This window comes from Chionomys nivalis, chromosome 14 (genome assembly GCF_950005125.1).
Source record: "Chionomys nivalis chromosome 14, mChiNiv1.1, whole genome shotgun sequence".
In the NCBI taxonomy this organism is placed as follows: domain Eukaryota; kingdom Metazoa; phylum Chordata; class Mammalia; order Rodentia; family Cricetidae; genus Chionomys; species Chionomys nivalis.
This window is the reverse complement of record NC_080099.1, coordinates 12,024,430-12,052,124: the sequence shown is the minus strand read 5'-3', so window position 1 is coordinate 12,052,124 and position 27,695 is coordinate 12,024,430. Positions and strand designations below refer to the sequence as shown.

Here is a 27,695-nt window from a genome sequence, read left to right as displayed (position 1 = left end):
GTATGCCTGGATCTTAGAAGTGCGGTTTTCTTTCCCTTCCCCAATGGTAACAGGTCTGTCTCTCTCTCTCTCTCTCTCTCTCTCTCTCTCTCTCTCTCTCTCTCTCTCTCTCTCTCTCTCTCTCTCTCTCTCTCTTTCTCCCCCATAGGAATATAGGGTATTGAACCCAGTGCTGAAGGTGATCTTTGGTTTTGTTAGCTTCTGTTCCTCTACCAGCATAAATGTGTGCTGGCTCATGTCCTGGTGATAAGAGAAAGTGTCCTCCCTCAGATTTGGGGCTGAGTGGGTGGGTTCCTGCTTCTCCCTGGAAGCAATGGAAGTTTGCCTATGTACCCTTGGCCTGGAGGATTTGCTGCCCAGCTTTTGCATAGCACAAGAGGATGGGCACGCCTCTACTGCCATTTGGGGTCCTGACCTTCCAGCTCACCCAGCTGAATTCCTGTGGGTCTGTGGAGACCACATTCTGCACCAGCCTGGGTGAGGATGTTCTAGTCTGCCTTGCTCCTGTGGTGAAGTTCTCCATATGAATCATTTTATCTGGTTGACTTACAGAGTCATCCCTGTTGGGTGTAAGAAGACTTCAGATTATGCAAACTTTCTGGCTTTTCTGATTATAGAGTAAGAGAGGCATTTTTCATGTCCCACATCCTAAGCAGGAACCCAAGTCCATGTCCCTGGTGCGTCCTCTCCCACACACCCCCTTCACCTCACAGAGCCCATTAGAAGGAACTGAAACCCAACAGAGTGACTTGCCCAAGTCCATGAAAGCCAGGAACTCGAAGCCAGTCTAAGCTGCCGCATGCTGCCCAATTGCTCCGTGTGCCATCGTCCTCGACACCACTGACTCAGCATGGCAGCTTAGTCCTGGCATAGTCCTGGCACTCAGGCTTGTACGTTTCCTCTCACTGGCCATGGTGTTCTGCCTTAAAGCCAGCAGTAGCCACACTCAATACAGTGGAAGAATCAAAAGCAATTTTTTAATTGGGTTGGTTTGGGGTCACTCTGAGGAATTTTTTATACTGATCATATTTTTGGTAACTCTAAGAAAATTTGCTTTCTGGGTTGAGTAATGTTTGCATTTTTTACAGAGGCTGAGACTTGAGTGAGAAGAGATTTTTAAAACTCACATAAAGCACTTGTTTTTGTGAATAACTGTTAGCTGACTCAGCCCGCCTTACTGCACTGGTGAGATGACCCTGCAGAAAGAACAGACGAGGGTTGGGGACTTTGTGCGTTTGTCTGAGACAAGGCGCATCTTCCCAGGGTGTTGTTTTCCTGGGGCTTACTCGAAATCTTACTCATTACAGGACGTGGAAGGGTGTTTGTTAAGAAGAATGAAAATGTGTGCTGATTCTGAAGGTGACCATTTCAGTTGTCAGGCTTTGGCGCATGTGCAGTCTCAGCTGCTGGCAGAAGCCGGGGGAAGGTGGCCAGCTCTGCTCCAAATAGCACTCAGAGCTACTGGAGCCTGACGGGCAGAGGAGCCACTGCAGCAGCCAGTCAGGGCAAAGCCACTCTGGGCTGTGCTCTGGTCCAGTAACAGCCCCCTCTCCAGCTCATGCTGCAGAAGTCCAGTCGGCAGACAGCTGGGCCTTGATCGAAACATTCCTTTTTTAAGAATTGTCTGACCATTTTCCTGTTATGGAAAACTATGTAAAGTTAACCAATGTCCCCTAGTGGCCACAGTTACCTTGCCACGGTGCCACCAGTGCCAGCACACCAGTATGATGTAAATCACTGCTCCTAGGTCTCTAGCTGAGGCCCGTGGGCCACATTCAGAATGTGTCCAAGGAAAGGTGAGGAAGACCCCAGGCTTTTACATTCCCACACAGAGCAGCAGCCAGAACTCTGCTTCCACTCCACCTGCTTCTCTACTTTATTAAAGTTACCTATTGTCTCCTTTGGTCCCAGGCTTATTCTTGGGCTATGATTTGTGTGTAATATAAAGCCAGGTGTATCACGAGCTGGATGTTTTGGGACAGATCCAGGTCTGGCTAGAAATGACACGGTCACAAAGCTTTTCAGTGTGTGCCAGTGCATTAACAACATGAAGATAACAAGAGTCTGTCACCGAAAGATGGCCTTTGAAGGCCAGGGAGCCGGGCCAGTGCATTTCCTCCTGCCCCACCTTTGGCAAAGTCCCATTAATTTTGTTGAAGGTTTTATTTTCTGCTGAAAATGCAGGGAATTTAGGCAGCTTTCTTGGAATTCCCCCAAAACTAATACAAACAAGATACATATGCGTCTCTTAAGGAAACTAAAAATAAATGATTTGAAACTGCATAAATTCCCTCTTAAAAGGAAAAGGAAGTTTATAAAATGAGAGGCAACTCTGAGTGTTGTTAACTGGGTAAAATATTCCCACAACTGCCGACTTATCCATCAGTATTGAGTTACTACTTAACAAAGAGTTGTTGGGCTTTCAGTCAAAAATGCCTAAGACTGGGATTGTTCAGAGTCACACACACACACACACCTTGGCTTGCTGACTTGGTCTGGGCTCCATTCCTGCCGTGTAAGCTGCATGGTAGCTAAAAGGGACAGACTGTGCATCAAGAAGGCCCCCATTTTTGTTGCCTCCGAAAACTTGGTTGCTCTACTCATGAACCATGGTACGGACCTCTGGTTTTGAAGTAGGGATTTCCCCTGTAGCTCAGACTATCCTAGATTATGAGATCTTCCTGTTTGCCCTGAGTATTATTTTATTTTATGTTTGTGTTTCTGAGGTAGGATCTGGAACTTGGCTTGCCTGGAACTATGTAGTTAGACCAGGCTGGCCTCAAAGGGATCCACCTGCCTCGGTCTCCGAGTTCTGGGACTAAAAGCATGTGCAAGCTTACCCAAATATCTTTCTTTAGTCCTAAATGAGACAAAATTTACTTTATTTTAAGATTTTTTTTTTTTAATGTGTATGAGCATTTACCTGAATGCATCTCTGGTGCCCACAAGTCAGAAGAGGGCATCAGATCCCTGGAACTGACTGTGAGCCACCCTGGGGATCCTCAGAACTGAACCCAGGTCCTCTTTGAAAGCAGCGTTTTAACCACCTAGCCATCTCTAGAGCCCCATACTTTCATTAAGTTTTAACTGGTCCTTTGGGGATAGTATACAGAAAACTGATTTACACTGTAGAATAAAATAAGCTTTATAAAAATACTTTTTTATTTAAATAACCATGTTCTACCTATTCTCTCAAAATTAGCTTTGCCAGAAACACAATTCGAGCTGGTTGTTGGACTGGCGGTCAAGTTAGCATGGTAACCTACGTCTAAATCCCAACATTCTCTTGAGTTTGAGGCTATCTTGTTTGCAGAGAAAGTTAGTTCCAGGACAGCCAGGACAACACAGAGAAACCCTGTCTTGGGGAAAAGTTCTTTGCCTTTTCTTTTTCTCATTTGGTAGTAATATATAATGTAAAAATGATTCCCTTTGTTTTTTAAGTACTTCAAAGTCTACAAGTTCCTACTTTGGAAAGAAGTCAGGTACCGCGTCTCTTGGAATCCCTACTCAACCTCACGTCACACATTTTAAGGGCTTTACAAATGCAACTGAATGGGAGCTTCATGCAAAACAATATCTAGAGGAGACTGAGGGCTTAGTTCAGTGGCAGCTCATACTTAGCATGCTCAAGGCCTGGAGCTCAATTCCCAGCACCATTTTTAAAAACCAAGTAGTGTGGAATAACATGATTAAATGACCTTTTAGATCTATCTAAAGTAAGTCCTGGGATTAAAGTGATACTGTCTTTAAAAAGAAACACTCCAATTAATTTCATGCTAATTTTTCATCCATTTACAAGTAGTGATTATTGCCTAATAATGGTTTTTAAAATGAAACAAAAAGAACCTTATTGATTTCATGTCATGTCCTATGGGTACCTGCCTCAGAATCCAGTCAAAGTGACAACTTGAAGATTCAAATTAAATTGCATATTGTGTTTATTGGGATGGCATTTCTTGGAAAGTAGAATTAGCCAAAAAGTTTGATACTGTTGTTTTTAGCAAATCTGAATTCCCCTGGCATGTAATTTACCCTGATTATCTCATGATTTGCTTGGTGCCTGGAAGCTGCAGTTGATCTTCCAGTGGGATGCACAGACCCACAGAGTGGTTTCGTTTCTAGGAAACAACACAGTAGGATCCCTGGCTCTTTCTTAAAGGATAATTAACGTGGTTAGCAAAGAACTGCTGCCACTTACCATGAAAATGGACTAGTTGCCAGAGCTGTGTGCTGTGTATTCAAGAATAGACCAGTTGACCACTGGGATGGACATAAGAGGGCGAGGAGTCTAGCACTGCAGTAGCCACTAGCCTTACTGCCCAGCAACTCCAGAGCACACTTTAGGATCATACTGCAGACTTCCTAACTCATGACTGAGCTGAAGAATTACTAGTTTAAATAAAATGATGTCTGTAGCAGTTCTTGGTACAAATTTAGGGACATAATTAAAACCAATCAATGTAGATACCTTCTTCAAGTCAACCTCATTTATTTCTCAAGAATTAGTACCTTTAAGAGCCCTTATGGGAATAACTATAATTGGCATCCAGCTGGTGCAGCCTAAGGGCCGCCTGATCTGTGTGCAACCTGCATCCAATAGGACTAATGGTGCATACTAGTTAAATATTTAGAGTTTCACCCAAGCTGTGATCAAGAAGAAATTGACCTTATCTCATGTGCTGTGATTTAGAGTCAACTTTATATTGAAATTTTAATAATGTAAATTATTTACAATGTTGTTTGTTAAAAGAGCTATTGATAGAAAGCTATTATAGTCAGTGACCCATTCTAATTTAAACTTGAACTTCTAAATTATATATAATTTCTTATTTTTCTGTTCTGATCACCTCACAACATTAAAATACCAAAACTGCTTTACAATCCAGCAAAATTTGACATCATGTAAAATATCTTCACTCTATTTCCCCAACCTTATTTCCAGTTAATCTAAATAATGATAGAAACTGTATTTTCTTGACATTTTATATATATGCAGCCAAACTATAATGTATTAAAGAATAGCATTAGATACATTCATTAAATCTGAGCACTTGCAGGCAGGTGGATCTCTGTTAGTTCCAAGTAATCTGAGCTACATTGCAATTCCTATGCCAACCAAAACTGTAATAGAGAGCCCACCCAAGAAAATGCAGCTACCAAGAAGCCATGTTTAAAATCCTCTTCTGATGGGGTGGGGGGTGTTCTGTGGAAATTCTTGCACCACATTGGGTACTGTTTGTAACCATATGTAATCGAGGCAGAGTTTTTCTTTTGTTCCGACCTCCCGATCCCAAATAAACATACAGAACTTATATTAATTACAAAATGCTCAGCCAGTAGTGCAGGCTTATTACTAACTAACTCTTAGATTTTAAGTTGACCCATATTTCTTATTTATGCTCTGCCATGTGGCGGTACCTCTATTAGCATGGCACATTCATTTCCTGCATCTGGCTGGCAATTCCTCTGACTTTTCCCTTCCTCTTCCTAGAATCCTTAGTTTGGTCACCACGCCTATACTTCCTGCCTAGCTACTGGCCAATCAGTGTTTTATTAAACCAGTACAAGTGACAAATCTGTATAGTGTACAAGAGGATTATTCCACAGCAGGGTCCTCAGCCCTGTGCTACACATGTTAATATAATGATTTAGGCAGAGGATACAAATAAGGTTCTCAAAGTGGGTTTTCCCTCTGGATTGGCTAGTATTTAATTTATTATATAAAATTTCAATTATCCCATACTAGTTAATTTTAACTCCCATCCTTTAGTAACTGATGAGCCTAAAATTCTTTAAAATCCTTGACAAAATCTTGAAGGGCTTTCCAGTGCTGTTAAGATTGTCAGTGGTCATTTGTATTCCAGTGTCTTTGAGGTGGGGAACAAACACTGACTCCCTGTTGGGATTTCCTTTCTTCATAAGGCACAGGACCTCAGTGTCATTGAAGAAGTGATCCGAATGATGCTGGAGATCATCAACTCCTGCCTGACGAATTCACTCCACCACAACCCAAACCTGGTGTATGCCTTACTCTACAAACGGGACCTCTTTGAGCAATTCCGAACCCATCCTTCGTTTCAAGATATAATGCAAAATATTGACCTGGTAAGTACGTGGTGGCATTTAGTCTCCATTGTATTCATTCAGTCATTTGTTTGTGTGTTTGTTTTGACATAAGATCCACTGAGTAGCCCACGTTGTCCTCACATTCCTAGTCTTGCCCCCATCCGAAGCATTGGGATTTATAGGCATGGGCACCACACTCATCCGGACTCTTTTTTAAGTAGTAAAGGTGAAAAAGTTGAGTTTAACACTGCAGTAAGAACGACCTACCAACAGTGAATCCATCTGGCGTGGACTGTGTTTACACAGTGAATCCGTCTGGCGTGGACTGTGTTTACACAAACTTTGCGCTAACCATTGTAGTCCGTTTGTCCACATGCTCTGCTCCGAGGTTTCCTTAATACAGTACTGTATTCTGTTTTCCTGAACATTTATCTCATTAGCATTTTCTATAACATTATCAATCCTTTTAATATTTCCAAGTTTAACATCTACCTGGGCTGTTCTGTAGATGTCCTAAAATATATTTAACCATTATTACATTTTTGTTCATTTTTATCATTTCCAGTGTTCCTTATCAATTTGTAACTAATGAGCAACTTGTAAATAATCTGCAGGGAGTTTGAGGCCATCCTGTCTCAAAAAACAGACAGACAAAAAGAGACTAGCAATGTAATTTTAAATGTGAGATTATTTACAAGGTTCAGGGATGACAGATGTATGCCATCGTGCCTGGCTTACTTTGGGGTATAGTTTTAAAACTGGAATTTTGCTGGTTCTTACCATTAGAGGATATCTATATATTTTCAAGATTAAGTACAGGCTGCTGCAGGCTGCCAAATTGCTTTTCAGAAATACGATACAATTTGTACATCTGTATAATATGGGTTTCCACAGGTAACCCATGGGACGCTCTTGTTTTTGTAGCTTTGAGTGTCAAAATTATTAATATTTGTCATTTTTATAGCAAAAATTGGTGTTACTTTTCTTTTTCTTTTTGGTTTTCGAGATAGGGTTTCTGTGTGTAACCCTGGCTGTCCTGGAACTTGCTTCGTAGACCAGGCTGGCCTGACCTCTGCCTCCCGAGTGCCGAGATTAAAGGCATGCGCCACCACCACCTGGCCTCATTACAAATTAGCTTCTCTAGTGTGCTTAAACTTTTTTATATGTTTGGCTACTTCCTGTCCTCTCCAAAACCAGTTTTGCTTTTTTTTTTTTTTTTTTTTTGCTATATTAGTTATTTCTGATTCTTTGGGATTCATAAATATTTTTTAAGTAGCTAGTAAGAATCACGGAGTATTCTTGTGCGGGTCTCATTTAGGAAGATACTTGATAGTTAAATTGTCCTTTAAGCATGGATCTATAATTTCACCAAGAGTGCACATATCCCTATCTTCCTCCAAGGTGTCTGTCTTTATTAGTTAGCATTTTGTCACTGTGACTGACATGCCTGAGGGAGCAACCTAAAAGAGGGAAGATGCATTTTAAGTCAGTTTTTGAGGTCTCAGACCTTAGTCCTCACCTTTGTTGACACTGTACCAGCAGAAACATGTAGAAGAGGAGACTGCCTCATGGTAAATAGGAAACAGAGTAAAGGAAGGACTGAGGGCCAGGCAGAACCTCCTAAGGCTTACACACCTCCCAGAAGAGCACCAGCAGCTGGGCCTGAGCATCCTGCACCTGACACACGCAGAGTTGCCAGGTGATATGTATCAAACCACAGGTTACCATGGGCACTGCCGTTGAAGTCAGAGCTTCTCCACCGAGTTTCACAGTCCTCTGACAGCATCTCATTATAATTTTACCCTGAAATTCCTTGATTGCTAGTGCGCATAGGCAAGTTTCACATAGATCCAGCATTCAGATTTCCTGTTTTGTGAAGCTCCACTTAAATCTTTTGCCAGACTGGGTGTGATGGTGCACGCCTTTCATCTCAGCACTGGGGAGGCAGACAGGTCTCGGGGAGTTATTCCTTGTTCATGCTACAGTTATGCTGAAGATTTGAGCCCTTTCTTGGTGACATATTGCAAATGTGTGGTCACTAACACAGCTGGAGACTTCCTGACAGAACCAGAAACTCTTCTCAAAATGATGAAGCAGGCAGCATCCTGCTCCTCTTCTCCCTGAGGCTCCCGCTTCCAGTGTCTGCTGCTGTTTCTGAGCAGCTGGGAATTCCTTCTCTGTTCTTCTTGGATCCAGCAGCTTCCTGTGCCATCCACTTGCTGTCGGTAGAGCATATAAGCTACAGCAGTTTTCTGAGGGAAAGGTGATAGGAGATCTGTAGCACAAATTCTAATTGGTATTAGTGATAAAAACCCAGACTCAGATATAGGCGTTAATGCCGAAGATCGGAGAAGCAGAGTGCCAGCCATTAGAGAGTTCTTTTACCTCTACCAATGTTCAGATCAAAAGGGTAATCCTGTCCTCAGACTGTATCTCCAGACTCTGTCTCCACCAAGCCTCAGACTGCAACCGAGTCCCTGTCTCCTTCCACCTCTATTCCTCCCTCCGCCCAGCCATATCATTCCTGTCTCCACCTCTCTAGTGCTGGGATTAAAGGTGTATGATCCCAAGGGCTGGGATTACCTCTGTGTGAGCTCTCTTTTTCTTATAGACTAGCCCCAAGGTGGCCTGGAACTAACAGAGATCCACCTGTCTCTTGAGTCCTGGGATTTTAAGGTATATACCACTACTCCTTGGCCTCGAGTGGCTTAGCTCTGCACTCTTTTCTTTACGCAAGCCTTATTTGTTAAAACATAAACAAAATATCCCTACAGAGATCACTTTTCAGTTGACAGATATTGTACTTACGGAGTTTTGTATTTCAGTATATGTGAGCTGAGGATGTGGCGTACTGGCTGAAGATGTGATCCCTAAAGCCCACGTACATGCCGGGTGGGTATGACGGCCCACCTGTAATTCAGAACAGACAGGAGACTCCCTAAAGTAAGGTGCCCAGAGTGCTTAGCCTCATCGATGAGCTCTGGGTTTGATTCAGAGACCATGCCTCAGTGAATAAGCACAAATGTCTGAATGAGAATGGCCTTCCTAGGATCATATATTTGAATACTTGGTCCCCAATTGGTAGAATTGTTTTGGAAGTACTAGAAGGTGCAGCCTTGTTGAAGTATGTCACTAGGGGCAGGGTTTGAAGGTTAAAGACCAGCACCATTCCCAGGGACAGTTTCCCCTCCTCCCTCTGTGCCTTGTGATTGTGTCTCAAGATGTAAACTCATGATATAAGCTCCAGAGCCTTGCCTGTTCCCATAGTGCCTGCTCTGAAGGTCAGAGACTCTAACCCTCTGAAACCATGAGGCCCAAATTAAATACTTGCTTTTATAAACTGGCCGGCCGTGGTGTCTTAACTTAGTAACTAAGGCAGCAGTCAAGGATGATTCCCCATAAAGTCCTCAGGCTCTCACATGCGTGTGTGCACTTGTGCACTCACACTCATGCAGACACAAGTGTATACACATGAAAATGGGGGGTATGTGTATAGTGGTCAGATAGTCTCCAGCATGTATCATTTCTTTATGTTGGAACCACTCATAGTTTTCCAGATACTTTAAAATGCAATTTTAAAAATAATTTCTGATGTGTGGAAACATTTTTATCTTTTGTGTGTGTGTGTTTGTTTGTGTGCATGTGTGTATGTTTGTGTACACGAGAGCAGGTAAATCTGTGCCAGTCAGCATCTCAGGTATTGGTTCTGCCTTATGTGAGACAGGGTCTCTTTTTCACAGCAGTGTGTCACAGGCTATCTGACTGCCTGCCGTCTCCCCACGGGCTAGCATGCTGGAATTACAGACGTCCACCGCCATGCCCAGCTTCATTTGTCTTCTGAAAATCCAACTCACACTCTCGCCTACCGAGCCATTGTCTCTGCAGCCCTGAAAATGTCTGGTTCCTCCATTCCTCCCTAGGGTTTCTGGCCTCTCCAGCCTTTGCTTGTGAAACGTCTTGATTTTCTGTACTTGGTTGTCATCAGTCACCTTTAGACTAAAGATTGATGTTCATTGGTCAGATCTAGGGGGAGTTATTTCTCTATGAGAGTCTTGTTCTCTCCTTTCCCAGGTAGCTGTTGTTCTCAGGTGAGAATCGTCAGGCTCCTACCAGGGCTCTACAAGCTGCCTGCAGGGTTTCACAGACCGAGTTAGAAGGGTGCTCCAAGTTGGGGTAGGAGTAGGGAATGACTTCTAAGGGCCTCTTTGCTGTGCATAGTTCCTGGTCATCCCCTTAAGGCATGTTACCAAAGTAGGCTGTGTCCCTGTCCTTCCCCCAGCAGCCCAGTGTCTCACTCCACAAGACATATAACTGCTGCTGGATGCTCCGGGATTCTCAGAGTACACTGAGTGGAGCCCCAGTGGAGACTGCTGTAGCAAACCGCTGATCCCAGCAGTCAGGAGGCTGGAGCAGAAGTGTCTTGAGTTCAAGGCCAGCCTCAGAAACTTTAGGAGACCCTGGAGATGGGTAAGAGGGGAGAAAAAAATAACAACTCATTGCTAGCAGTTTAATTAGTATTTTCCTGTGTCCCTCAGTGTTGCAACTAGAGCAAAATACAGGCTGCATCTCCTCATCTTCCAAAACTTGGTTATCACAGGAGTGTGCACCAGCATCAGGCGTTTTCTAGTCGGCACCACTGCAGCCATGGTGCAAAAACCCAGCACGAGTGTTATTTCTTCAGCTAAGACTTGACATTTTAGGCCGTTCTTCAAGTCCCCGACATTATGAGCTAGTGCTCCACGTAGACTTACTGGTATTTGCATATCCAAAAGCCTCAAGTTACATGTCAATATTTCTTCTCTAGAGAGCAGAGGGATAGCCCAGAGGAAGGTAGGGTGTCTTTTTTTTTTTTTTCCTCTTTTCGTTATTCGAGACAGGTTTTCCTGTGTAACAGTCTTAACTGTCCTGGAACTAGCTCTTGTAGACCAGGCTGGCCTTGAACTCACAGGGATTCACCTGCCTCTACCTGCTGGGATAAAAGATGTATGCCACCACGGCCCGGCTAGGTAAGGTTTCTTTAACGCACAGGAAACCTTGGATTTGATCTTTGTGGTTGGGAGCATGAAAATACTTCTCTGGTTTCAAATCCTCCTTCTTAACACCAGACTTAATTTTCATAAACTCTTACTCTGTTTTTTTAATGTATATGGCTGTTTTGCCTACATGTATGTACGTGTACCACATGCATGCAGTACCCAAGGTGGCTGGATGAGCATCCCCTGGGATTGGAGTTAACGGTTGGTTGGGAGATAACCACTGAGCCACATCTCATCCCCATAAACTCTTTAAATTGAGGGATTTAGTATTAATAAAACTATGAAATAAATTATTACCCAAGGGATATCCATCACAAGTTGTCCTGCCTTCTGTAATAAGATAGGTGAAAACTACAGACTGGGGTTTACAGTTTCAGGTTTTACGTTAATTGTACGCTTTGGAATAAGAAAAGAGCACAAACACCAAGGATGGGAGAACGCAGCCCCAGCTCTGACCCTAACTCTCAGAAAAAGGCCCCGGAGCCCTTCCTCTGCACAGGCACGCTTACGGCAGTGTCAGAACCGGACTGCCGGGTGGAAACTGCTCTTCCCTGGGAAGAGCAGCTTTGTAGAGCAGAGCTCACTTGACAAATTCGTATCTGTGTGTTTTTGGAAGTGAAGCGCTTATATTTAAAAATCCTGGTGCTCATGAGTTAAAGGGATAACAAAATTCTTTCTCAATATACATTAGAAATTGTGCTAACCAGCTTCTAGCTCAGCTCCCTGGAAAGCTAACGAAGGTGGAATGTCAGCTGTGTCGCCAAGCAACCCCGCTACGATACAGAGCTATGATAAAATGACATTTGATTGGCAAGCTGAGTCTACATTGGGAAGAACTATAAATACCTAGTGAGAAGCAATCGTTTGGGGCTTTGAAAAGTAAGAGATCTCATGACCTAGTATGTCCTTTATAGATCTCATGACCAAGTATGTCCTTCATAGATCTCATGACCAAGTATGTCCTTTATAGGAACCCAGAAGCTTAAACTGTCACAGTGTGGGTGGGTTTCCTAAGCTGAGATGGCTGCTGCATCCACCCAGTAGTCAGATTCTCCTGTGTCTGAGATAGTACTGAGGGGACAGAGACTGTCTGTGGCGCTACTGTAAGGGTTTTCAACTGGACTTGGTGGCACAAGTTTGTCACAGCTCCTCAAGGGGCTTAGGCAGTAAGATGGCAAGTTCAAGGCCTGCCTGGGTACAGAGAGGTTCCCAGGAGAGTCCTCTGCAGCTGTACTGATGGCATGCTGTGATTTCTGCCCTTTTATCCTGCTTGGGACACTTTGCTGAATGATTATGCCTACAAGCGTCACCCAAGAATGGATATTTCAGTGGTGGAGTAGTCTTTTCTTCCATTTGTTTATGTTTATGTTATATCCAAGGTTGAGGATAGTCTTTGTTTTCCAAGTTTATCCAGATCTTTGCATTATAAAAATGTTTAACAATGATAATCCTTTCCAGCCTCCATGTCTCTATCCTGCGACATCCCATTGCTGTGTCTGCCCGACTGGCTGTCCTCTTCCTAGCCTAGCTTTTGCTTTCCTCCAGTTTCCTTTCCCAGAGTGCCCCAGTCAGGGTTATTGCTGCTACGATGAAACACCATGACCAAAGCAACTTGAGAGGAAAGGGTTTATTTCACTCACAGTTCCATACAACAGTTCATTATCAAAAACAATGAGGGCAGGAACACAAACAGTGCAGGAACCTGGAGGCAGGAGCTGATGTAGAGACCATGAAGGGAGCTGCTTACTGGCTTGCTCCTCCTGGCTTGCTCAGCCTCCTTTCTTTTAGAACCCAGGACCACCAGCCCAGGGATGATATCACCCACCATGGGCTGGGCCCTCCCCTATCAATCACTAATTAAGAAAATATGGAATCATTTTCTCAATTGAGATTCTCTCCTTTAAGATAACTCTAGCTTGTGCCATTAGCCAGTACATGCACCTTCTTCTTCCCTCACCTTCCCTTTCTTCCTTTTCAGGTGGTCTCTTCAATATGTGCAGTAGATGGGTGATTATATATACCTGCAATCTCGGGTGGGGGGGTGCTGTTTAATTCCCAGTTCTTTTCATTATTGTAGCTAAGGTTTTCTTCGTGTTTCTGACAACCTGCTAGCCCAGAGCCAGGAACCCTGTGGTCACAGTTGTGGTGACAGTAGGTCTTTGTGAACTAGCACATCTTTTGGATGATTTAGTTTTAAATTTGCATTTAAGCCACTTGGTTCTTTTCTCCTTCTTCATTTTTGCTTTTATTGCTTGCTTGCTTACCTAGCATTTATATGTCTTATCTTAATCTTTATTATAAAATAAACCTCTGAGGTGTATTCAATTTTATTCCTCAATTTACAGATAATGAAGCAGGTTTGGAAAGTTCAGATGGCTCACAGCCATCCAATTGAGAAATGATAGAGCCAGAAGTCAAGGTCAGATGGACTAATAATAAGGTCATGCCTGCTCACCATGCCTCCTCCCTAAAACCATCTGATCTAACAATACACACAAACAGGAAGCTCTTCCTAGTTCCTCTCTCCTACAGAGTCCAGTCAGTCTGCATTCTGTATCATAGTAGTGGTGAAAATGGTTACTGTCGGTAACCAGGCTATTGGTGGGCACTAAGATGTCTCTGAGAGCTGGGCTTGGTGGCTCATGCCTGTGATCCCAGCATTTAGGAGGCCAAGATAGAGGATCACAAGTCCTGGGCCAACCTGGGCTACTTGACAAAAAGAAAGAAGAAAAGGTCCTGAGGGAGTTCTTATCTTTTGTAAGGACATGCATAAACAATGTACAGTTTTGAGCTGTCACCATTTCTAGCTCGGTGTGTTTCAGAAAGGACGAGAGCAGAGTGGAGGGGAGCAAGTGAGGCCTTACTGCAGAACTCGTGCATGGAAGTAGTGGTAGAGCCCTACCTTTGTCGTATTGGCTCTGACCCTGTGCCAGGGTGAACTGCAAAACTTCAGGTACTCCAAGGGACAGAAGGAGGTCCTCGGTATGCAGGGTGGCAGGTGCACTCCCTTTCTGATTCCTTTACACTGTGTTTCATTTTGTTGTAGTGATCTGGTGGCTGGGGATGAACCTCAGTGGTGCACTTCTTGCCCAGCATATGCAAAACTTGGATTCCACCACCGGAAGGAAGGAAGGAAGGAAAGAAGGAAGGGATAAGGGAAGAAAGAAAGAAAGGAAGGAAGGAAGGAAGGAAGGAAGGAAGGAAGGAAGGAAGGAAGGAGAAAGAAAGAGAAAAGAAAAAGAAAAGCAAATGTGTTCCTATAGGATCTGAATTCAATTAAGCAAATCTTTTGAAAAATGTCATATTTAACCACCAGTCTGAATGCAATAGAATGGGCTCAGCATGTGTGACAAAAGACAGTGCAAAGGTAGCATCGTCTTCTAGAACAGCTGCCCCTCAGGAGATAGAAGCGAGGTTTTTACCAGGCTCACAAGCAATGGATTCATCAGCATGACTAGGGAGATTTCCGTTTGATGCTCTGGAGTAAATAATGTGTCTGCCAGCGGTAGCAGCGCACACCTTTAATCCCAGCCCTCGGGGACAGAGGCAGGCGGTTGTCTGTGACTTGAAGGCCCGCCTGGTCTGCAGAGTGGGTTCTAGGATAGCCAGGGTTATATAGAAAGAAACTGTCTCAAGATAGATATGGGTAGGTAGGTAGAATTAACATAAAAAGTATGTCTTTCTAGTAATTATATTTTGCTTGCTATTGATGTGAGGCCTTTGTGATTAGCAGAAATTTATGATAGCCGGTTACCCAGGTTTCTCAATAATAATTTAAGGAGTACTAAAATTCTTTTGAATCACCAAGTAATTTTTTAAAATTGAGTTCAATTTGTCTTTACCTCACCGTTGTTGATTTTCTTTTGTATTTTATTTATATATGTGTATGTATTACATATATATAAACACATATGTATGTATATGTGCCTTGGCACATGTATGAATATCAGAGGACAACCTGTGGGAGTCAGTTCTCTCTTTCCACAACATGGATTCTGGAGAGTATACCAGGCTTAGTACTAAGCACCTTATCTACTGAGCCATCTCGACAGTCCATCCAAGTTTACAACCATCTGTAACTCCAGTTCCTGGGTATCTGATACCCTATTGTGACCTCTGTGGACACCAGGCATACATAAGTGCACATACATACATGCAGATAAAACACATGCAATGAATAAGTCTTTCTTTAATGGCTCTTTCATTGCAGGTGATCTCCTTCTTTAGCTCAAGGCTGCTGCAAGCTGGAGCTGAGCTGTCAGTGGAAAGAGTCTTGGAAATCATTAAACAAGGGGTCGTGGCGCTGCCCAAAGACAGACTAAAGGTAAGCTGTTTAAAGCGTTTCCTGTTGACACTGGCTGTTGATTATTTGGTGCACATAGCAGCAACTAGCAGGCATTACTCTGAATCATACCGCTTACCCAGTGCTCATAAATTCAGAGAGACTAAATATTTGCTGTGCTCCGCCCTGATACCAAAGCTGCAGTTCAGAAGAGAATAGCTGAATATACCACCACATCATTGAGTACCCCAGGAGTAACTCTGCACACCCCATGAGCAATGCATACAGTTAACACGTGTTCTTTCCACCCAGTCAAACGAACTGAATCATACAAACATCACCAGAGATAATGGGAAGGTGGAGGTAGTGAAGATGCCAATTTCTGTGGGGCCTGGTGCTTGTGAGTGCCTCCCCATGTCCTTCTGGGGCCTCAACATCTGTGTGGATTACCTCATTCCACACCTTTCTCAGGCAGCGAGTGTCAGCAACTGAAGTCGCCAGGTGAAGGGACCAGCGATTTACCCAGAGTAGTAAAACTAGAGAGTGGTTGAGCACTCAGGCCCCGGCAGTCTAGCTCCAAAGCTCTTGCTTGCAGTCCATACACTGCTTACTACTTGCCTGCATACAGTAGTGGAAAGAAAAGTACTTGGTGGAAACGGGGAAAATAATGCATTTCAAGAAAATGCTTTGTTTGTGTGGCAGAGGCACTCTTGACGTGAACTCCTGGGTGAAAGCCCACCCCTCAATTGATCCCTTAGAGCAGTGGTTCTCAGCCTTCCTAATGCTGTGACCCTTCAATCCAGTTGTGGTGTTGTGCTGACCCCCTAACTATAAAGTTATTTTTGTTGCTATTTATAACTGTAATTTTGCTACAATTATGAATTGTGATGTAAGTATCTGTGTTTTCCGATGGTCTTGGATAACTCCCTACGAAAGGGTCATTTGACCCCCAAAGAGGTCATGACCCACAGGTTGAGAACCACTACCTAGAGCCCAGTATGGTGGTTTGTGCCTCTGAGTCATCTCACCAGCACTAAAACTTAGGTTTGTGGGGTCAGTTTTCTCTCTCAAAAAATACATGAAACTATAAGACAATTCACTTTTTAGTTTATGGTAACAGAGAACTTAGATCTGTAGGCTAGAAGCAAGACATTTTACTGAACATATGTGTACCTTGTAACAAGGAAGAATGTTGCTCAAGAGGGCAGAAATTAAACAAAACTGTTGCCCACCCAGTCGCTAATGGTTTCATGTAAGCAAATAGAAGGGCGTTTCCAGGTCTGCATCCCTAGCCTCCTCTCTGGTCTTCTGTAGGCTGCAGAGGAGAGCCAAGGTTGTGTGTTTCCCAGAATGCTCTTCCTCCCACGATGCCACAGTTGCTGGAGCTGTGTTGTTCAATGTTTCATTACTGTACTGCGACGCCTGAAGGAGTCTGCTGACGAAGGGAGATCGTGGTAGTTTCCTCCTGCGGATCAGCAGCCCGACTGCTCTGTGTCAGTCGTGAGGCGGCATGTTATCATAGGAGCTCACAACGAAACAAAATTTCACACTGAGTTCAGAGCCCGGGAACAGAAGAGGAAAGAACTGGGGCTGCAGTGCTCCCCAGTAACCCACAAACCTACCCAGTCCCTCTCAACATGTCCACCAAATGCTCTGCTCCATGAAGTCCTTCATTTCTGTAGAGCCTGAGCTTGTCAAGGCTCCCAGAGATGCTGAAGTTTGCAGCGGCTCACGGAGGACCTGGAGCACTTTAGTAATAGTGACTATCATGTCACAACTTCCCTGTTCTGTGGCTCTCAGGAACCCCATCCTGTGTTTGATTGGTATGAATAGCTTCTGTTTACCCTACCAAACCCACCAGAGAAATAGAACCCCTGGTTTCAGTAGATAATGATCTAATGTGAAGAACTCAAAATCTCAGAAACGCCTGAGGGAGCACAGTGGAGGGAAACCGCGGACACTGCAAGGATGTCACCAGTGTGATGGCGCCTCAGCAGAAGTCCACAGGCCTGCCCATCACTGTCGCTAGACCTGGGTTTCCTGTGCCCTTCGGGGTATGCATGCACCACCTTCATTGCCATAGCCTATGGCCAAGCCCTGCAGAGCTCTGCTGGCAACTGCCATACCAGGCTCTCAGCCATTGCCCCGCTGGAGAGCATGAAGGGGACAGAGGGTTTAGTGACCACAGGCAGTGCAGCACAGGGTCTAAAGATGCTGGTGATGCTCCATGAGAAGCAGCAACCCCTGTTGTGGCCTGCGTATACGAGGCAGAAGGAGCAGTCTAAACCTGCTCAGGCAGCAGCAGACTATGTGGGAATGACGTGAAACCAGAGGAGCAAGGAACAATCTAAGGTCTTCTGTCTAGAAAGGATGGACAAGATTACCTACTTACACCCTCCCATTCTCAGTATGGCTTTGCTTCTGTCTCTCATTGAGTTAGTTGAGTATGTCCTTTAAACAAAATTGAAGCCCAAGATAAGTAAATGAATAGCAAAGAGGGTACTAGCCCTTTTATTTGATTTTTTTACTGTATTTTTTATTTGATGCAATAAATGTACATATTACATTTTAATACAAGTGTTCATGTGTGTGGTCAGATCAGGGCAGTAGCATATCCGTCAACCTCAGACATTTGCTATTTGTTCTGGGAACATCCAAACACTCTCACTTTAAGCTGCTGTGAGATATTCACTTGATTGGTGGCAACCATAGTAGTTCTACTTGCTAAAAGTTGTTCACCCCATAGTTTCATAAACTGTTTTTCTCCAACACACACACACACACACACACACACACACACACCCTTCTTTTCTCCAGTAACCACTCTTCTACACTCCGGTCTCAGATCAATGTTGTTCTTCCACATGTAAGTAAGACCATACGATGTTTGTCTTTGTGTGCCTGGCTATTTCCACCTCCCATCCACATTGCTGTAAATGGCAGAATTGTTTAGAGTCGAGTACTATTCTGTTGTGTGTGTAACACATTTCCTTATCTATTCACTCGCCCACACCCCCTGGGTTGATTCCACTTCATGGCTGTTGTGAAGAATGAAGCAGGCAGGAAAGTGGGGGGTGACTGCCATATATATATCCAATACTAGTATTGCTAGATGTCTTGGTTAGGATTTCCATTGCTGTGATAAAACGCCATTACCAAAAGGAAAAAAGGGTTTATTCCATTATCTAAGGAAGTCAGAGCAGGAACTCAAGCAGAGCAGAAACCTGGAAGCCAGAGCTGATGCAGAGACCATGGAAGCGTGCTGCTTACTGGCCTGCTCCTCATCCCTTGCTTAGCTTTCTTATAGAAGCCAGGATGAACCCAGGACCACTAGCCTAGGAGTGGTACCCCACAGGGAACTGGGTCCTCCTATATCAATCATCAGTCAAGACACACACCACAGCTGACCCGCAGGCCAGTCCTATGGAGACATTTTCTCAACTAAGGTCCCTCTTCCCCGTTGACTCTGGCTTGTGGAGGTGACATAAAACTGACTGGCACACTAGATCTATTTCTAGCTTTTCTGATCGTCTCTATAATGATTTTTTTCCATACTGTTTCTCAGAGTTCTGTCAAAAGTAACTTGTCAGTAAATTTTAGAACTTAAATTCTGCAATAAATAGTAATGCTATAAGATATTTTTCTAAGCATTGTATAGCAACGAACTGGTTCTGTTGTCACCCAGCTTTCTAGGCAAAGCGGCTAGGACCTCTAGACACTGAGTAATGTCAGGTGTGGAGCTGGGCCCAACAACACACATCTCCAAAGCAGCCTTTCTATGAGCATTATTTTCACCTGTACTAGCCTGTGTTGGGATGAAGAACACTTGAATGTTAGGGTTAGTCTGAGATCATAGTTAGCTAACATGTTAGTAAACCCATGTTTGAGCCAGAGAATCAGATGGGGTTGCAGTCTGTCACATGAGATGAGGAGGAGGGTGTTAGAACCTGAGGAAGAGAGGACCCCAGGAGATACAGTGTCCAACTACTACAAAGAATCTATCATAGAAGTATCGGGCATTTCATCTTTGGGTGGAAATTGAAAGGCACCTTAAAGGAGGTGCCTTTTCACTACTAAGATTTTGAAGCAATCAGTGTGGATTGTGACCACTTAATGAGATACCTGCAGCAAAGTCTGGGAGCAAATTTCAGAATATCATGTGATCCGAGGGCACGGGAGAGGTAGGTTAAAAGAAGTCCTATGTCCTATAGGAGCTTGAAGGATTGCTCCACTGGGAAACCACTTGCTCCACAAGCATGAAGAGCTATCAGCACCCGTGTGAAAAGCTGGGCTCAGAGGCACACATCTGCAGCTCCAGGACTGGCATGGTAGAGACAGGTGGGTCCCTGCAACCCATTGTTAGTAGTCTTGATGAACTCTAGGTTGTTGTGGAATATCACTTTAAACAAAGATGTGTTACATTTGTTTATGCTGCATTTGTTTAAAAGTGTAAAGATGTGTTGCCTTGCCTGCCTAAGTCACCTGATTAGTCTAATAAAAAGATGAACAGCCAATAACAAAGCAATAGAGGGATAGTCAGGGCTGGTGGGCAGAGAGAATAAGTAGGAGGGTGAATCTAGGCTTGAGGGAAAACAGGAGAGAACAAGAAAGAAAGAGGGAGATGCCCAGGGCCAGTCAGCCAGGCAGCTGACAGACAGACAGACATGGAGTAGGACATATAAAATGAAAGAAGGATGAAAAGGCCCGAGGCAAAACGTAGATGAAGAGAAACAGGTTAAATTAAGTTATAAGAGATGATAAGAAACAAGCATTCATAACTAATAAGTCTTTGTGTCATTATTCGGGAGCTGACTGGTGGCCTAAAAGAAAGCCTGCTACACCAGATTCAACAAGAGACGCTGTCTCAAAAATAAAATGGAGGGGCTGGGGAGATGGCGCACTGGACGAAACACTTGCTGTCCAGGTGTGAGGATAGGAGTTCCAGTCTCCAAGAGTGATGCTGAGTGGGCATGGTAGCTACCTGTAGTTACAGCATTCACAAGGTGTCAGTCGAATGTCCTAGAACAAGCTAGCTAGAGTCTAGCTGTGTCTGTGAGCTCTGGGTTCATAAGTAAAATGGTGAGCAGAGGGGAAGATTCCTGATGCCAACAATACACGTGTGTATGCGCACGCACACTAATAATAATAAGTGGAGAACAATTAAGGAAGACCCCGATACCTCTGCCCTCTACACATGTGAGTACACACACAAGCACATATGCTTGCAACACTCCACGTACACAGACACATGCATACAAGCACACACAAAGTCTTATGGAAGGCTGCACAGAACTGTACCATAGACTTCTCGTGACTCTTAGAGTCCAGAATTTGTCTCTTTTGCATCCATGCTGAGTTTTACAGAACAGTGCCCCTGTTACCAGCAGATAGTCAGAAGTTCTTACTCTGGGGTTCTAGACAGTCCCCTCATCTCCCAGTGGCCTCTACCAACCCATCCCTCACCACCCCGCCCCCCCACCCCGACTCCCCACAACTCTGCATCTTTGTCCTTCTCGCCTGCCTTTGTGGATTGGCTCCTGCAGCTCACCCATCTTTCCCCTGTCATCTGAATTGTCACTCCCTTTTACCTTGGCCTTTCACTTACCCACACTCTAAACGTAGCTTCAAGGCCCAGCTGAATTTCAAAGGATTTCTGAAGACTTTGTTTCTATTCTTCCATCCACATGTCTCTCTCCTTAAAATTCCCAGAGCACTTTATTTCTGCATCTGTCCTCTTCTGCCCTGTCTTTAGATGTTTAATGGTTTCCACTCCACCCGTAGGTCGATTGCGAGCAGGGAGTGTCGCTCCTCTGCAGCCCCTGCTGCCTAGCTCAGTCCATGACGAGAGCGGAGGGGTGGACAGCCCATGTTTTGTACTCTGTGGGGGACATGGGCCTCTTAACATCTTGGGGTCGAGGAGTCAAAAATACTGTGCCTTCAGGCATGCTTTACAACTTCTTTTTCTACCGTTTTCTGAAATTGTAATGCCCGTAACTGCCTCTCTCTGTTCCGACACTGTCCTAGACACAGTGGATACAGCAGAGGACAAAACAAACGAGCCCTGCTCGCTTAGAGCTTATGGTTGTGGGAAAGATGCTCTAAGCTGAAACTGTAAACAAAGGCTGTGAGAAAGCAGTGACTGACAGAAGAGTGGCCTTTGCCTCCCCAGCCGGCTCCTCCTCTGTCCTGTGTCCTCCTCCTCTCTTTTCTGCTCATTACATTTCTGATGGCTTCTGGTTGTATTTGGGTTTTTCTGATTTTCAGTAGAATCTCGTGGTTCTATTGAAGCTGTCATATTTGGCTCCAGAAGCATACTGCCCTTGTGCAGCACAGTCAGGTGTGTGGTGTCTGCAGGTCTCTTTTCTAGAGGTGTTGTTTGGCATCTCCAGTGAAGCGTGACCATTTGTCCCTTTGTAAATGGTAAATATCTTTGGAATGACGCTTGACATCTTTACTGGTATACCTCGTTTCGTCTTAGAGTGTGGCCACTGATTTTACCATCCATCAGTAGGTCTGGCCGACACCATGAGGGCCTTACCATTGTGGTGTTTCCCAAGAGAAGACTTCATAGTTCTCTCTGTAAGGTATAGTTCAGTGCTGACGTTTGTTTATTTTTGCCCAGATTTTTTTATCTTTAGCCAATGGACTCCTGGGGTTGATCTCCCTGTCCTGTGACATACCCCACCTTATTCTGAGTACTTTTTTGCTCTGTACAATGCTGCGGACCTGGCAGGGGGCTGGGCTACCTTTTGCCAGCACATTCTGCACCTTCCTTTCCCTCCTCCCTCTCTTTCATTAATAGCTAGTGCTCTGTCTCTGCTGTGGTCCCCAGGTCCCTTCCTTCTTGTGTAGCTGTCTCTTTCTGGTATGCCTGGACTCTTTCTTTCAATTCACCCTCACTCCCTGTGTCCTTGGCCCATGCTCAATGCCTGATTTGTTTTCTAGCTCCTTTAATAAACACTCTTTGCCCAAGAACCCTTCCATGGGCCATAGAAAATAGTGAAGGTTGACCTATAATAGTGACCTTAGAGCAAATTGAATTACAGTGTGCAAGGCACACACTTGAATGTGGATGTATTGTCTTTTTATTATACTGTACTCAAGAAGAAATGGTTTTTTTGAGACAGTCACATATACAGGGAAATGCAGCCTTCTTCATGTTTTGGCCAACAGGGAAATTAGTTGGTTTGTGGGGATCCCAGAGACATTAACCTTGGTTAGAGTAATACACTATTAAGGCCAAGGGCACTGGTAAATCCTTTAGGTCAGACAGGTAGTTTTGTTCTGGAACATGGATATTTATCCCTGAGCTCAGCTTGCTACTGCAGTCAGTGGTTACAGAGGTTGGAAGATGGATGGTTCGGTTTAAAAACAGAAAACAAAACAGTCCATCACCCGTACAGAAGAGAAGCTGAGGTTACATTTACTCACAAGTAGTGGGTCATGCTCTGTTGATCTAAATGGGAACCGGTCATTACCACAGATGTTACTCGGGGGAATCAAAAAGGCTGTTTAGTCTTAAAACCAAGCCTTACCTCAATTATTTTAATCATTTTAGGGCGAGTCAAGTGTTTATATTAAATTAAATCACATAAAACCTTGAGAATTTAATTCACAGGATGCTACAGTATCTGAAGTTGATTGAAAAAATTCTGTGTTGAATAGTGTTGGTGTGCCATGTGCATGTGATCAGGTTCATTCAGGGCAGTTCGCTTACATATATTAAAGCAACATTGGCATATAATAATAGCTTTATATATGTGCTCAACTTGTAGGAATGGATTTCAAATTGGAAATACTATTTTAATAAGATGCATTTTTTAACATGGAAAAGTGTCGAATAGTGTCTGTATAGCGATTTACCGTCTGTATTAAAGCGTTACATTGCAGCTTCTGACTACCTTGACTTAGGAAGATCACAGAATTCATGAATTTACTCATCAGCTAAGCAGTTGGGCTTTGAAATGCCCTTCACTGAAGAATGAAAACTCAATTTGTAGAATTACCCTTCCAATTTTGGACAAGTAAACATTAAGATCTAGAAGTCCATGGCACAGTAATTGACATTCAACCAAATAAAATAGTTTTCAATCAAATATTATTTGACATAGTCTTCTAAAATATTTGCATAATAGTCTGTGTGGGAATGTATACTCATTGGCTAAATTTGTCTATACAGTTAAACAACTGGGCTGTTCAAAGTAAATAGTATTAATATCAATCTAAACATTCTCTTTTTACTGGTGTTCCATGAAGTCTGGGAAAGGCAATACTAGGTCATCATGTTTTCCGGACCTTCGTGCTTACACAAGAGAATAAAGAACAAGCTCTGAAATCCTTTTGCTTGTTTCTCATCTGGGGTTTTGTAGGAGTAAAGTTAGCACGTCCTTCGCAAGCTGCGTCCGTAGCTGTGGCACAAAACTCTTGCTTCAAGCTGGGCGATGGTGGCGCATGCCTTTATTCCCTGCACTCGGGAGGCAGAGGCAGGCGGATCTCTGTGAGTTCGAGACCAGCCTGGTCTACAGAGCTAGTTCCAGGACAGGCTCCAAAGCTACACAGAGAAACCCTGTCTCAAGAAATCTTCTCTTGCCGGGCGGTGGTGGCGCATGCCTTTAATCCCAGCACTTGGGAGGCAGAGGCAGGCGAATCTCTGTGAGTTCGAGACCAGCCTGGTCTACAGAGCTAGTTTCAGGACAGGCTCCAAAGCCACAGAGAAACCCTGTCTCGAAAAACCAAAAAAAAAAAAAAAAAAAAAAAAACCTCTTGCTTCACCCATAGCACAGTGGTCCTGGCTCCCATTTCGCCCACTAACAGCACTGCGAATGGCATGGGAGTGGATCAGAAGTCATCCAGTCCCGTGTGTGCTCGCTGCTACACCATCTCATACGTGAGAGCATAAGGTTCATGGTTCCCCCTTTCCGTGGGTTCAGTTCATCATCTGTGTCATGGGAGGGTTAGGAATGTCCATTACCACGCATAGCATTTGAAGACCAGGTCCTGCTTTCACGGAAAATATAATAAAATGACAACTTTTCTTTTAGTGCGGATAGGTAATTGTGGAATAACTTGATAAATCATAATAATTAAAAGTAACAGCCAGCTCACACTAAATGAAATATTTTGCATGGGGGGTGTTTAGACTATATATGTGGGTGTGGGCGTGAGTGTGCTACGGTGCATGTATGGGAGCCAGAGGCCTGCTTCGGGTGTCAGTCCTCGCTCGCCTTCTTCCTTGTTTGAGACACGTTCCCTTATTATTCGCTGATCCGCGCACCAAGTGAGCTGGCCCTGGACTCCTGATGATTTTCTCATCTCCACCTCCCCTGCCAGAAGGTTAAACACTTGCGCTATTGTGTCCAACCCTCTCCTGGGTCTGGAGACCTGAGCTCAGTCCATCCGGCTTGCGCAGCAAGCTCTTTACCCGCTGAGCTGCCTCCCCAGCCCATAAAAGACTTTTAAAGCCTTCGTTTTTTAAATATAATTTTTAGAATATTTTCACAGTTGTCATTAATTGTCTAAGGAGTTACACAAAAGTGTTAGATTGGTACATCTGGAGGATTTTTGTGTTAGATTTATTCATTTTATTTTTATGTGTGTTTTGCCTGCATATATACATGGTGTGCTTATGGAACATATTTTATAGATTTTTAATATGGAATTTTAAAACTTCCCCTTTCTCTTATTGGGAACCTCCTTCTTCTCTTCCCTAAATGTCATTTCTGTCAGATAGCTGATTCCCATAACGTACAACTAGCACATTGTGACTTAATTGTGGCTTTGACTGTTTATTCTACCTGAGCAGTTATTTCCCCCCACATGAGCACAGTATTGCTGGGCATCTTTGAGAGAACAGAGGCACATCAGCATTACCCAGCCCTCAGGAGAGGAGGGGTTCACCCTGGTAGAGGCAGCTAACAAAAGGGCGGTTCACCCTGTCTGTCAAGTAGAGAGGGCAAGTTTTGGAAGGAAGGACTGGGCTAGCTAGTCAGGGAGCGTTAAGGAGAGACCTAGCCTTCACCTTGGCTACCTTGAAGGAAGGTGAAGTTTCCAAAGGCCCAGGTGAAAGCAGAGATCCAGGCAAAGGGAGTCTGTGAGGGAGAGACAGTCCAAGGCACGTTTAGCTTAGTGTCCACGGAAACAACTGGACTCATAATTCCCCGACCAAGTCAAATGTGTCGCTGAGGATTCAGCAAAGTCATTAAACTAGTGCCCTTCAGATTTTTTTGTTTTGAGACAGAGTTTCTCTGTGTAGCCCCAACTTACCTAGAACTTACTCTGTAGACCAGGCTGGCCTCAAACTCACAGAGATCCGCCTGCCTCTGCCTCCCGAGTGCTGTAATTGAAGGCATGCTCCACCACTGTCCAGCTACCTTTCAAACTTTTTTGACTGACATTTCCAGTTAAACACACACACACACATACACACACATGTTTGCGCCATGTGTAGCAGTATACACATTTTCATACAACTGAAACAATTTGTGTAAAGCAGTACTCACTGAAAATGATAGGTTCATGATCCTGTATCTTTTTAAACTGCTGTCCAGGCCTACTAAATTGATTTAATTATCAGCTGCTATTTAATGTCTTAGAGTTTTAAAAAATTCATGCATTAAGTGAGTAGTTTCAAATTATGGCCCTTAGAGTGGGGCAGGGGGGCATCACCATCCTCCAAGAACATGTTGAAAATGCAGATCCTTGGGCTCCACTCTACGGCCTGGTACTGCTCTTGCAGAAGACTCAAGTTCAGTTCACAGCAACCACATCTGGTTACATGCACATACACCACATGTGTAAGAGGTTACATCATTCCTGCACACTCAGAAAGAAGCAAATGGGTGGGCATGGCTCAGGCAAGGAAGTGCTTGCTGCTTGTGTGAGTTCAGTCCTTAGAATCCACATAAGAGACCAAGCGTGGTAATAGATGTTCATAATCCCAATGCTAAGAAAACAGACAGGAGGATCCCTAGGGTTTGCCAGCCTACCCTACCCTACTTAGTAAGTTCTAGACCGATGAAAACCCTTTCCAAGTATAAGGTACTGTGCAGGAGGGGGTGACCCAGTGGGTAAAGAGCACTTGCAGCACAGTGTGAGGACCTGCATTCAGATCCCCGGAATCCATGGAAAAAGCTGAGCCCGTTTGCATACACATGCCTGTAAGCCCACAGCTGTGCAGATAGGAAGATAGTAGGATTGCTAGGCTTGCTGGCCACCGACCAAACTCTGAGAGAGTTGTCTGAAGGGAACAGGGCAGAGAGGGACAGAACAGGACACCTGGCATCCTCCCGTGGCCTCTGTATACATAAAGCACACATACACTCACACGAGTAGCAGGGGGCAGGGGAGGACAGCTAGCTAGGTTTGAGGAACAACACTCAGAGTTTTTCCTCCTGCCTTCACACATAGGCATACCCACAAACATACACATACACCAGAAATGAGGGTGGGGATTTCAGCCAAACACAGCTATACATCAATTCCCTCAGTGTAATTTCCCAGGGCAGGGACTGCAAGAAGGCACAGTAGACCATTAGGGTATGAACACTAGGCATGCACCCATACCACCGTCTCTGAAAACAAGTCCGGTACCACCTAGAGTACTTCTAATTTAGGTTTCCAACTCCCTCTTCAGAACTCTTGGTGACATCTTCCACTTTGAGAGATTCCCTACTACATGATCTCCAATTCTCTGCCCTTACCAGAACTAGGGATGCAGGCTGGACTGACAGATGGAACTGGGTGTGTTTCATCTTCTCCCAAGAGACAGTGTTTTCACTTCATGAACCTTAACACAGATTCGTTTAAATTAGAACCTTTCTTTTACATGTAATCGAAATATAAGATCTCAATTCTTTTAAATATAAACAAACAATAGGAAAATTTCGTTGTTGCTGTCCAGCTGGTGCTGCTCGCATGCCCCGGATATCCGGGCCATCCAGCTGGAATGTGGGCCGCCTTCTAGTGACCACACTCCGGTAGGAAAGTGGCTCCTTAGCTGGTGGTGGAGCCTGTGAGCAGCCCCTCCACCAGGGTCTGATGGAAGCAGCCTTTTCTGACTCCACACCTCCTTTGTTGTTGACCCTCCAGGTAGATTCTTGTCATTCGCTCCGCCTCCTGCTCTGCTGGGTGTTTTTATGACGGGGTCTCCTTTCTCCTTCCCAACACTCCTGACATCAGGATGGTTTCTGTGGCACAGCTGAAGAAGCTAAGGCTGAAGGGAAGCTACCTCTTTTTCTCTGAGATTATTGCAGTGTGTTAGTCCTGAGCCATAAGTCCCAGCTGTTCCTCTTGACATTTTTTTTTTAAAGATT

At 44.2% G+C, this 27,695-nt stretch overlaps 1 protein-coding gene across 5 annotated transcripts in view; it reads left to right on the top strand.

Moving 5' to 3' along the window:
• Dym (dymeclin) overlaps positions 1 to 27,695 on the top strand; it is a 312,012-nt gene that overhangs the window by 198,371 nt on the left and 85,946 nt on the right. For all 5 annotated transcript variants that reach the window (XM_057789035.1, XM_057789034.1, XM_057789036.1 and 2 more), the window contains 2 exons: positions 5,923 to 6,105; positions 15,313 to 15,426. In XM_057789035.1, the coding sequence (XP_057645018.1) occupies positions 5,923 to 6,105; positions 15,313 to 15,426 (297 nt within the window). The remainder of the gene's footprint in view (positions 1 to 5,922; positions 6,106 to 15,312; positions 15,427 to 27,695) is intronic.